The sequence below is a fragment of the Heteronotia binoei genome, chromosome 4, assembly GCF_032191835.1.
Source record: "Heteronotia binoei isolate CCM8104 ecotype False Entrance Well chromosome 4, APGP_CSIRO_Hbin_v1, whole genome shotgun sequence".
In the NCBI taxonomy this organism is placed as follows: domain Eukaryota; kingdom Metazoa; phylum Chordata; class Lepidosauria; order Squamata; family Gekkonidae; genus Heteronotia; species Heteronotia binoei.
Window position 1 is genome coordinate 4,616,331 of NC_083226.1, and position 12,277 is coordinate 4,628,607.

Below are 12,277 nucleotides of genomic sequence, written 5' to 3' on the forward strand. Positions count from 1 at the left end.
CTAGGCCATTGCCTAGCTCGTCTACTGGCAAAGCTGGCCCTGGATACTACTGGACTTTTGCTCTTTTCTTCTTCAATCTAGTTCTGTACCTTAAAAATAATCCAGCCTTTTACTGAGAAACTGAAGAAGAGGAGATTCGTTCTCTGGCCTCCCCAGAGGAGCGGGATTCCACGGTGTTCTCTGAGGAGAGTCTTTCATACTGGAACTTAAACCCATTTCTCTCCCCTCCTCCCCATACTTCGGAGCACACGTGTGGCTGCTTCTTCCAGATGTCACAGGGACACTGCCTGGTTGCTAGAATGATGGTCTATGTAAACTTGGCATTTGTAGGAAATATTATCAATCACCTTTCTGTTTCCTGCCAGGGTAGGATCTCGTGCTTCCTCCTGCCGTCTCCACTAAGTCTGCTTCATATCTGGGCGTCTGGCTGGAAATAGCTAGTACTTGAGATGAGTTGATATTATCATCCTCCCTAGGTTGTTTTTTTTAAAAAACACTGACTCATGCCAGGCTGTGCCAGGCACTGTCAGCTTTTCGGTTTTTAACCCCCCCCCCCCCCATAAATCTGTGTGGGTTGGTGTTTGGCTAGCCAGATCCCATCTTCCTTGACAGAACTGAGAGGAAGTTGAAAAATCCGGTTCAAGGTGTTGGTACTTGCCTTTAAACCCCTATACAGCCAGCGGCCAGCACACCTTCGGGACCGCCTCTCCCTGTATGAGCCCCGTAGATCCTTGCGATCAGCAAACCAACAACTTTTGGTAATACCCCACCCCAGAGACATCCATCTGGCCTTGACGAGGGCAAGGGCCTTTTCAGTTCTGGCCCCTGCCTAGTGGAATGAGCTTCCCATGGAGACTCGGGCCCTGTGGGATCTGCTTCAGTTCTGCAGGGCCTGTAAAACAGAGCTCTTTCGCCAGGTTTTCAGCTGAGGCAGTGGGCGTCACTTGTTATCAGCCTCCCCGCCTCATTCCATCCCAGCACTACAAGAGCTGCTGGACCTGGACAATAGGCCACGTCTCTGAGGCAGAATCTGCCATCTTTGTCTGTCTAATTTTAGATTTTAAACTAGTCTTTTACTGTTTTTACTGTTGACTGTTTTTATGATGTAACCTGCCCTGAGCCTGTTCTATGGAAAGGGCAGGCTAAAAATTGATTTAATTAGATAGATAGATAGATAGATAGATAGATAGATAGATAGATAGATAGATAGATAGATAGATAGATAGATAGATGGATGCATGGAGGGAGGGAGGGATGGATGGATGGATGGATGGATGGATGGATGGATGGATGGATGGATGGATGGATGGATGGATGGATGGATGGATGGATGGATGGAGAGATGGATGGATGGATGGATGGATGGATGGATGGATAGATAGATAGATAGATAGATAGATAGATAGATAGATAGATAGATAGATAGATAGATAGATAGATAGATAGATAGATAGATAGATAGAATCCAGCAAGCAGCTTTGACCCAGCGTGCGAGAGAGGGTGCTTTCTGAACAGCTTCAAGAACATTGGGTGGTTTCAGACTGTGAAATTGAAACGATTTCATCCCATTACGAAAATATCCACTTCGGTTTGATCCATTTCCGGGCTCTCAGACAGCCCCTGCTGAAGCGGCAGGATCCCAGCAGTGGTCAGTGGTTGCCCATTCACACTGCCAGCCCCGCCCAACCACGGACCCACTGCAGAAAGGGTTGTCTTTTTTAAAACAAAGCCCCCCCCCCCCATGTGCACACTCAATTGGAGAAGCACACAAGTGCACCTCAGAGAGGGGTTGGGCGGGGGAACACCCAACCTTACCGGAAACGGCTTGATGCGATCACACAGCTCTTCTGCTTGCCGGGAAAATGAAGGATGCTACCGGGAAAATCCAGGTAGCTTTTTGATGCGGATAGGAAGCATCTGGAGATGGGGTGAGAGCAGGTGTGCCTCGGAGGGCAGATGTGTTTGTGTGCACTTTTAATCTGAATGGGAGGCGGGGCTAGGTCAGGGGAAATCTCCTGTGTGAAACCATCCGTTGTGCTTAAATTCAGTTGTTGGCGCATGCTGTCATTTGTACATTAGCTGAAAGAGTTGTGAGCGGGCAAAGATGAAGTGCGTTGAATGAATGCCACAGAATTGTTCCTTGCGAGAAAGAAGCAAGGAGTGGATGAATAGCTGCTGGGGAATATCACCCAAAGTGGCCTTGTATTGCATCCGATCGCCCGTCTGTCAAAAGTCAGTCTTATTCACTCGCGGGCTGAGATCTTTCACATCATTTGCTACCTGTTCCTTTTCGATAGAGATGCTGAGGATTTAACCAAGGAGTGCCTGCGTGCACGGCCGGTCCTCCCACTAGGCAAACTAGGCATTTGCCTAGGGCACCAACAGGGCAGGGATGCCAAAATCGGCCCTCGTCCCCTAGGCAAATCCCTAGTTGCCTCCCCCTCCCTCCCTCCCACCCAGTTTTCACTGCCCGGGGAACTGGTGGTGAAGCGCCAGCTCCCGGTGCTCTTTCAAGGCCACCCCCCCTCCACTGATCAGCCGAATGGCGAGGGGCAAAAGGGCCTGGGGGTAGTGGAGCATGGGAGGGGTGGGCAGCGTGGCTGCTTGGGGCACTGTGCACCCTTGGACCGGGCCTGCCTGTGTGCAGAGCAAATGCTCTGCCATTGAGCCCCCAACCCAAAAATCATGAAGCTGCCTTGTTCTGAACCAGATCCTTGGCCCATCAAGGCCAGCACAGTCTACTCAGACCGATTTCCCACTAGCCATATGCCGCTCTCACTCTCCTCTTCTCCGTAGGGCTTCCGTCAGATTTCACACTATCTGCCCCGGGGCTGCAACTCGCTCTGCCTCTTTCATGCAGCAAACAAGATCCTCTAAAACCAATTTCTGTTTGCCCGATGAAAAAGGCAAAGCGAGTTGCAGCCCGGGGGCAGATAATTCAAAATACAACAGAAGCCCCGCAGAGAAGAGAGGCATGAGAGCGGCATACGGCTAGTGGGGAATCGGTCTTAGACTAGCAGCAGCAGCTCTCCAGGGTCTCAGGCAGAGGTTTTTCGCAGTATTGTCCATAGGGGTGTCAAACTCATTTGTTAAGAGGTCCAGATCTGACATAAATGATTCTTTCTTGGGCTGGGCCATGCGTGTCATAAAATGTAGGTAGCAGAAATACAAACTTTATAAAGGACACAGACACAAAGATTTTTTTAAAAAAAGTGTAAAGTAAAACATGCTTAAAACATTAGCACTCGTTGATCTTAAAGGTGCTTTCTTTGTATCTCTCCCATGTGATCCAGGGAACTGGGCAAAGGAAGCTCTGTCTCTTTCCCTCCGTTCCCAGAGGACTAGGAGGGGGAAGAGCCTCAGCCAATAGAAGGAAGTGAGGCTTGGCTCAGTAGCTTCACTGTGCGATTAAGAGAGTCTGGCAAAGCAAGCTTTTCCTCCAAGGGAGGAGCCTCGGCCAATGGGAAAACAGAGGCTTTCCTCTATGCAATTGAGCAAGCCTTGCAAAGCAAGCTGTGATGCAGAAGGAAGCAAGAATGAGGGAGAAGGAAGCAGATGACAGCCAGTTGCTCAGGGGCCTGATAGGAAGAAGAAGAAGAAGATATTGGATTTATATCCCGCCCTCCACTCCGAAGAGTCTCAGAGCGGCTCACAATCTCCTTTACCTTCCTCCCCCACAACAAACACCCTGTGAGGTGGGTGGGGATGGAGAGGGCTCTCACAGCAGCTGCCCTTTCAAGGACAACTTCTGCCAGAGCTATGCTGACCCAAGGCCATTCCAGCAGGTGCAAGTGGAGGAGTGGGGAATCAAACCCGGTTCTCCCAGATAAGAGTCCACACACTTAACCACTACACCAAACTGGCTCAAACTGATAGGAGGCCTCTGGGGGCTTGATTTGGGCCCCAGGCCACATGGTTGACCCCCCTGGTCTATCAGATCCTCTTAACCGGAGATGCTGAGATTAAACCTGGGACCTTTTGCATGACAAGCAAATGTTCTATCATCGAGGCCTTTTTTATCATGGGGTTTATCAAAGCTAGCAGCCCCGTGGTGCAGAGTGGTAAAGCAGCAGTACTGCAATACTGTAATCTGAACTCTCGGCTCACGACCTGAGTTCGATTCCGGTGAAAGCTGGATTCAGGTAGCCAGCCCAAGGTTGACTCCGTCTTCCATCCTTCCGAGGTTGGTAAAATGAGCACCCGGCTTGCTGGGAGGGAAGTGTAGATGACTGGGGAAGGCAATGGCAAACCACCCCATAAAAAGTCTGCCGCAAAAATGTTGTGAAAGCAACATCACCCAGAGTCGGAAACGACTGGTGCTTGCACAGGGGACATTCCTTTCCTTTATCAAAGCTTCCCACCTACTCCCAAGAATTCCTCTGTAATCATTTGGATTCCATTACAACTCAAGCAGTTACTTCTGTATCACCAATTCTTGACTTTAGGCAAAAGATGGTGGAAACCCAGGGTAGCTGGAGCTACCCGGAGATGAACTGCCATCCGTATTCATCCTCATTTTATTCCAGCATTTTAAAAAAAAATCTCAAGAAAGAACCTTCAAAGTCACTACAACGATTGATGTGAATCCTTCCTTGACACTCCCACATGGGTCATAAAGCATGGCAAAAATGGCACTGAATAGCCATCCTTACATTTCCAAAAGTGGCACTTCTCTGTTTACACCTCCTTGTTTAATTTGAGAGCTGTCGCCAAAATCCACTGTGGAAATAACCAACAAGCACATTTTTTTTAAAAAAAAGATTGATCTGTGTATGTGTTATTTATGTACTAATGTTTTCCTGTTTTCATCCTGACCTTTCTTGGAGCAGTTTGCATGCACAAATTTGGAATGTGCGATACTAAAACATAGCTTGTTTATGTTTGCAAAATACGAGCCCCATGACGCAGTGTGGCAAAGCTGCAGTACTACAGTCCGAGCTAGGGTTGCCAAGTCCAATTAAAGAAAAATCTGGGGACTTTGGGGGTGGAGCCAGGAGACTTTGGGGGTGGAGCCAGGAGACATTGGGGGTGGAGCCAAGAACAAGGATGTGACAAGCATAATTGAACTCCAAGGGAGTTCTGGCCATCACATTTAAAGGGACAGCACACCTTTTAAAATTCCTTTCTTCCATAGGAAATAATGAAGTATAGGGGCACCATCTTTTGGGGCTCATAGAATTGGACCCTCTGGTCCAATCGTTTTGAAACTTGGGGGGTATTTTGGGGAGAGGCACTAGATGTTATACTAAAAATTTGGTGCCTCTACCTCAAAAAATAGACCCCCCAGAGCCCCCAATACCAACGGATGAATTCCCTATTATTCCCTATGGGAATCATTCTCCATAGGGAATAATAGAATGCCCAGTAGACATTTCCCTCCCCCCCACGCTTTCTAAAAGGGGGGAGGGCCTCCAAACCAGGGAATCCCCTGCCCCCTCCCTCACACACACACACACACTTACCAGATCTTCTTCCAGAGAACTCTTGCTGTGAAAGTGAAAGCAAAAGAAAGGGCGGGGCTGTTCTCCCAAGCCCTTCCTGCTCCCTGCCCAGCCTTAAAGCGGCAGACATTTTACAAACGGCTCAGGAGCTCTATAATGAAGCCTACAGGTATGTTCTCCCCCCCCTCCACCCCCCGCTTCCCACTTCTTGAAGACCGGGAGATGAGGCTGCAAACCCAGGGGACTCCCGCCAGAGCGGGAGGGTTGGGAAGCCTAGTCCGAGCTCTCTGCTCACAACCTGAGTTCTATCCCGGAGGAAGCTGGGTTCAGGTAGCCGGCTTGAGGTTGACTCAGCCTTCCATCCTTCTGAGGTTGGTAAAATGAGTACCCAGCTTGCTGGGGTGAGGGAGCGTAGATGACTGGGGAAGGCAAGGGCAAACGTTTCACGTTTTCTGCCGTGAGTGCAACGTCACCCCAGGCTCAGAAACGACTGGTGCTTGCTCAGGGGACTACCTTTACCTTTATGTTTGCAAAATAGAGCAGTTTTGTGTGGAGTAACGCAAAGATTAGATTGACTAATAGTATCATGTAGTCACACACTTGGATGACAGAAACCAAAGAATATGCCCCACAGAAATGGTATCACAGATACCATTGTCAGGAGGTGTGGCCTAATATGCAAATGAGTTCCTGCTGGGCTTTTTCTGCCAGGAGAGCCCTGGATACACATGACTGGGAATTGAAGCACAGGCCGTGGAAGATGTTTTGCTGCACTTCCAGAGCAATTACAGTTCACAAAAATGAATAAAGAAAAAATGAGTTTGTGTTGACGAAACGTATGCTCATTTCAAATCCTTTAAATCGTGCGCTAAAACCAGGAGAAATTATTAACAAAGCTCTTCTTCCTTTTTTAAAAATATACATCAGGTATTTTGTTCTGCACAAATTAAGCAACTTGAAGTTTCTGGATTCCCGGAAAGTAAGCCAAAGCGAACGTGAAGAAGCCGCCATGAGAGGTGCCTTCATGAAAGTGGTGAAGCCCCTGGATTCAAAGGTCAGGCCCTATAACCGAGCCCATGGGCCGGTTCAGGGATCTTTAAAATTGCAGTTCCGACCTTTCATTTTCATTTAAATATTGCCGTTGAAGACCTTTGGAATAGTAGTCTGATGTTAAGATTTTTTAGAACAATTTTTCCTGGGGAGTAACACGAAGTGGCTGTAAAGTATTGGAATTGCTTAAATTGTGCTAACATCAGAATTAGAATTTTTTTTTTTAAACCTTATTGCTGCACTTTTAGTTTTTCCCTGGAGACAAAATGCTTAGTCATTTTAGGAACCGATGCTCGCTGGAGGGCAGTTGTGTTGTTTTACAAAAAAAGTCAATTGCTGATTGATTGACTGACTGATTGATAGATTAATTGATTTGTATCTCGCCCATCCCCAGAATGGGGCTCAAAATATGTTTTGTGTTATGGGTGTGGTGCATTAGTGAAGCTGTGGTTGTTGTTTGAAGTTGATCTCACATGAAACTGATATACTTTTTTTTTTTTTTAACCTTATTGCTGCATTTTTAGTTTTCCCCTGGAGACAAAATGCTTAGTCATTTTAGGAACTGATGCTCATTGGAGGGAAGTTGTGCTCTTTTATAGAAAAAGGCAATTGTTGCTATATATATTTATTTCAATTTGTATCCCGCTCCTCCCTAGAACGGGGCTCAAAATACATCTTGTGTTATGGGTGTGGTATATTAGTGAAGCCGCGGTTGTTGTTTGATGTTGACCTCCCATGAAACTGATATGTTTAAAGTTACTGGCATTTAGATAATTAATACTGATGTGACAGAACAGCCACGATCCATTCCAATTTGCTTCTACCCAGCCGTAATGTGGCTTTTGGCAGATTATAGATTTTCGATAGCGCTTGCGCAAAAGGTGGTGTTCTTTGAGAGAACACCCTAACTTGATCCTGGTATTACGTACTGGTGTGGGTGATGCTGTTGGGACAGTCTCTCAAATGTATGATGTAGGAGCTAGCCTTTTGACCTCAGCTGGCCCAAACCAGGCAAACTGTACATTGCTTTCTCCAAAGATTTGGTTGCCCCTCTCCTCCAGAGCCACTCTGCTGATTTGAGACATACAGCGCTGCAGCCGTTGCTAAACAGCCCTCCAAAGTTCTATAGCACACCTTTATTGGCATAACCAAAAGAGATACAGAGACTTGTCAGCCAAACAACAATCCAATATATCTGTTCAAAGCATGAAAGGCTAAGATTAAGAATCACAATAAAACCTGCTTTGAATAATTTTTGACAATTTCAGCCAAGAATTTAGCAACAGCTCCCGTGATATCGGTTATGTTGTCAGTTATGCGATACCGGTTATGTTGTCATTTAGTCGGAAATGGCACAATTCTGCACAGAGCAGTCCTTTTTGTACAAATCCAAATGTGTCTCAGATTTCTTAGCTCTCTTAAACTCTGTTCATCTTTTCACCTGGCAACTTTCTCGCATGCTGTTTCATTTTATAATATGCACAATTAATAATTTATCGCCGATTTCCAATCCTCTTAAAGAGCGCCATAACAGTTATGGAATACACCGTATTTGGGGGGGGGGGGAGCACAGAAGTGTAGCTAGATACATTTGTTATCAGCTGAATGTTTGCCAGAGAAAGCAAATTAATTCAGAGTGATTCATTTTATAACTATTAAAGTTTGAATAGTTCTTATTCAAGGGATTGGTTTGACACATTGTTTACCAGCCGCCTTTAGCTATTTTCAATGCGTACAATGCCATCTGCAATAAATGAAATCGTTTCCTTTGAAGCTCTTATGAAAGGCTTCCTCCTTTTGCTAAATCCTGTAAAATGCAACAGTTGAATGTGTAAAGGATGTTATGTTTATTATTTCTTCATTTTGTAAGCATTCTTATGCTATCTACTCACCGTTTATAAATATCTTTGAATTCTTGAATTTTACTCTAATATAGCTGACAGGTTTCGGGAGAATAGAGTTATCTTGACCCAATCAAGGAATGAGGAGGGGGGGGAAAGACTGTTATTCAAATTCTTTTCTAGTTTATATGATGGCAATATATTTCTTCTTTTTTGCCCATTTAACCATTGTCTTAAGCTGGGAGTTCTGATTCACAAATATAGCAATAAGCCTGCTGTTTTGTTCCAGTAGCTCCATACCGTATCCCAAGCTATATAATTTTTGAATTAGCTATCCTCTAAATCTTAAGCTAAAACGTATACTTATTTCCCCAATCCGTTTAGCGCAAGGTACAAATTTAACATGGCGACATCTCTTTCCTAGATTGCTTGCCTGAAGAATTGTTAGGTCTTTTACTGAGCATAATGTATTCTCTTTTTGGATGTCATGAGCAAATACCTCTAGGCGCGCAACAGGATTATCGTCATTATACTTTATTATATGTTACCCATATATTGGCTTATCCTAAGGAACTGTGGAGGGAGCTGGAATCTTTTTTAAATGAATTCGAAGCATAAAATCTATATGTGTAAATCTTCATTTGTATGGTATTGAGTTGTCTGTGGATAGGTTTTTGCAATCTGTGGACACTCGTTGCTGAAATGGCCTTTGGGAAGTGTGGTCAGTGCCCTTCTTCTGAACCACACTTGTTAGATGTTGTACTTCAACATCTGGTCATTTTAAGACTGCATAGAAGCATAGAGTTGGAAGGTACCTCCAGGGTCATCTAATCCAACCCCCTGCACAATTCAGGAAATTCACAAACACCTCCCCCTAAATTCACAGGATCCTCATTGTTGTCAGATGGCCACGTAGCCTCTGTTGAAAAGCCTCCAAGGAAAGAGAACCTCCCGAGGAAGCCTGAGGAAATGCTCGAAAGGTTATGAAGTTCTTCCTAATTTTGAGCCAGAAACTTTTTTGATTTAATTTCAACCCATTGGTTCTGGTCCTACCTTCAGCGGCCACAGAAAACAATTCTGCAGCATCCTCTAGATGACAGCCCTTCAGGTACTTGAAGATGGTGATCCTATCACCTCTCAGCCACCTCCTCCCCAGGCTAAACATCCCCAGCTCCTCCAACCTTTCTTTATAGCGCTTGGTCTCCAGATCCCTCACCATCTTCATTGCCCTCCTCTGGACCCGTTCCAGCTTATCTATATCCTTCTTAAAATGTATAGCTTCATTAAAATGGATCCTTCTTAAAATGTATAGTTTGAAGTGGCCTAAAAAAAAAGGTAAAGGTAGTGCCCTGTGCAAGCACCAGTTGTTTCAAATTCTGGGGTGATGTTGCTTTCACAACGTTTTCACGGCAGACTTTTTACAGAGTGATTTGTCATTGCCTTCCCCAGTCATTTACACTTTCCTGCCAGCAAGCTGGGGACTCATTTTACTGACCTCGGAAGGCTGAGTCAATCTGTAGCCAGCTACCTGAACCAGCTTCCGCTGGAATCGAACTCAGATCGTGAGCAGAGGGCTCCGACTGCAGTGCTGCAGCTTTACCTCTCTGCGACATGGGGCTCTTCTGAAGTGGCCTACTGGGTCACAAATAAAGATGTGGAGGGGATCTTCCAAGCACTTTTTCAGCTTCGAGCCAGATCCTCATTTGCTGTAAACTCTGCAGTCTCCCTAATCTATTGTTTTATCCTTCCATGAGCAGAGATTTTTACTATAGGGGGTCAGATTGTGTGTACACTAAATAGGAAAAGTAGGAGGAGACTGGATTTATATCCCATCCTTTGCTAGCCAAAGGAGTCTCAGTGTGGCTTACAGATCTTCTTTCCCTTCCCCTCCCCACAGCAGACACCCTGTGAGGTAGGTGGGGCTGAGAGAGCTCTCTGAGAGAGCCAGTTTGGTGTAGTGGTTAAGTGTGCAGACTCTTATCTGGGACAATCGGGTTTGATTCCCCACTCCTTCACTTGCAGCTGCTGGAATGGCCTTGGGTCAGCCAGAGCTCTCTTATCTGGGAGAACCAGGTTTGATTCCCCACTCCTCCACTTGCAGCTGCTGGAATGGCCTTGGGTCAGCCAGAGCTCTCTTATCTGGGAGAACTGGGTTGGATTTCCCACTCCTCCACTTGCAGCTGCTGGAATGGCCTTGGGTCAGCCAGAGCTCTCTTATCTGGGAGAACCAGGTTTGATTCCCCACTCCTCCACTTGCAGCTGCTGGAATGGCCTTGGGTCAGCCAGAGCTCTTGCAAGAGTTGTCTTTGAAAGGACACATGCTTGGCTGTTTGTTACTGTTCAACAGCAGCCACCCCACAATAGTCCTGGCACGGAAATGAGGCAAGTGCTAAGTGCTGAATCAGTCAGTGTGTTGTAGCAGTTAGCCGGGCTATTTTTGTAGCAGAAACTCCTTTGTCTATTAGGCCACACCCCCTGATGTAGCCAATCCTCTAAGAGCTTACAGGGCTCTTAGTACAGGGCTTACTGTAAACTCTTAGAGGATTGGCTCCATCAGGGGTGTGTGGCCTCATATGCAAAGGAGTTCCTGCTACAAAAAAAAGCCCTGGTGGTTAGAGATATTAAATTTGCATTTGGGAGATGTAGGGTCTAATCCCCTCTGTTGTGGAGATCACTGGGTGACTTTGGGCCAGTCACACGCTTTCAGTCCGACATACCTGAAAGCATTGTTGTGAGAATAGGAGAATGGAATTGATGATGTCCAGAGAAGGGCAACTAGAATGATTAAAGGGCTGGAGCACTTTCCCTATGAAGAAAGGTTGAAACGCTTGGGACTCTTTAGCTTGGAGAAACGTCGACTGCGGGGTGACATGATAGAGGTTTACAAGATAATGCGTGGGATGGAGAAAGTAGAGAAAGAAGTACTTTTCTCCCTTTCTCACAATACAAGAACTCGTGGGCATTCGATGAAATTGCTAAGCAGACAGGTTAAAACGGATAAAAGGAAGTATTTCTTCACCCAAAGGGTGATTAACATGTGGAATTCACTGCCACAGGAGGTGGTGGCAGCCACAAGTATAGCCACCTTCAAGAAGGGTTTAGATAAAAATATGGAGCACAGGTGCATTAGTGGCTATTAGCCACAGTGTGTGTGTATATATAATTTTTTTTGCCACTGTGTGACACAGAGTGTTGGACTGGATGGGCCGTTGGCCTGATCCAACATGGCCTCTCTTATGTTCTTATGTTCTTATGATGTGTCCCGTATGTGATTTATGCAGTTCCATTTGTGTTCCTGCCTGACTCATTGGAGTAAGGAGAGTCAAGCCTGGGGACTTATGAACAATGGGCAGTAGGATCCAAATCCCGACCGCCTTGCTCCAATCACAAGCCCTTTTCTGGTTTGAACGGCCCAATGGCATGCTAGCGCGGGAACCCGGAGTTGTACAAAGTTGACCCCATTGGCCCTAGTCTTTAATCTTGTTCTTGCTTATAATATAATGAGCTGTTATCACTCCTGGAATTGTTTTCTGTGGCCCCGGAAGGTAGGACCAGAACCAAGGGGTTGTAATTAAATCAAAAGAGTTTCCGGCTCAACATTAGGAAGAACTTCCTGACAGTTAGAGCGGTTCCTCAGCGGAACAGATTTCCTCCTTGGGAGGTGGTGGGCTCTCCTTCCTTGGAGGTTTTTAAACAGAGGCTAGCCATCTGACAGCAATACAGATCCTATGAATTTAGGGGGAGGGATTTGTGAGTTGCCTGCATTGTGCAGGGGGTTGGACTAGATGACCCTGGAGGTCCCTTCCAACTCTATGATTCCTCAATGTCTCGTTCCTGCATTGAACCCACTATTTTATAGAAATGATCAAAGACAGTTTGGGTTCCCTATAGGAGAGGAGGGAAAGGAAAGGTCCCCTGTGCAAGCACCAGTCATTTCCGACTCTG

At 46.0% G+C, this 12,277-nt stretch overlaps 1 protein-coding gene across 1 annotated transcript in view; it reads left to right on the top strand.

Annotated features, from left to right (window-relative positions):
* LRMDA (leucine rich melanocyte differentiation associated) overlaps positions 1 to 12,277 on the top strand; it is a 1,409,701-nt gene that overhangs the window by 784,816 nt on the left and 612,608 nt on the right. Inside the window, exon 5 of the mRNA XM_060236713.1 lies at positions 6,369 to 6,495. Within this exon, the coding sequence (XP_060092696.1) occupies positions 6,369 to 6,495 (127 nt within the window). The remainder of the gene's footprint in view (positions 1 to 6,368; positions 6,496 to 12,277) is intronic.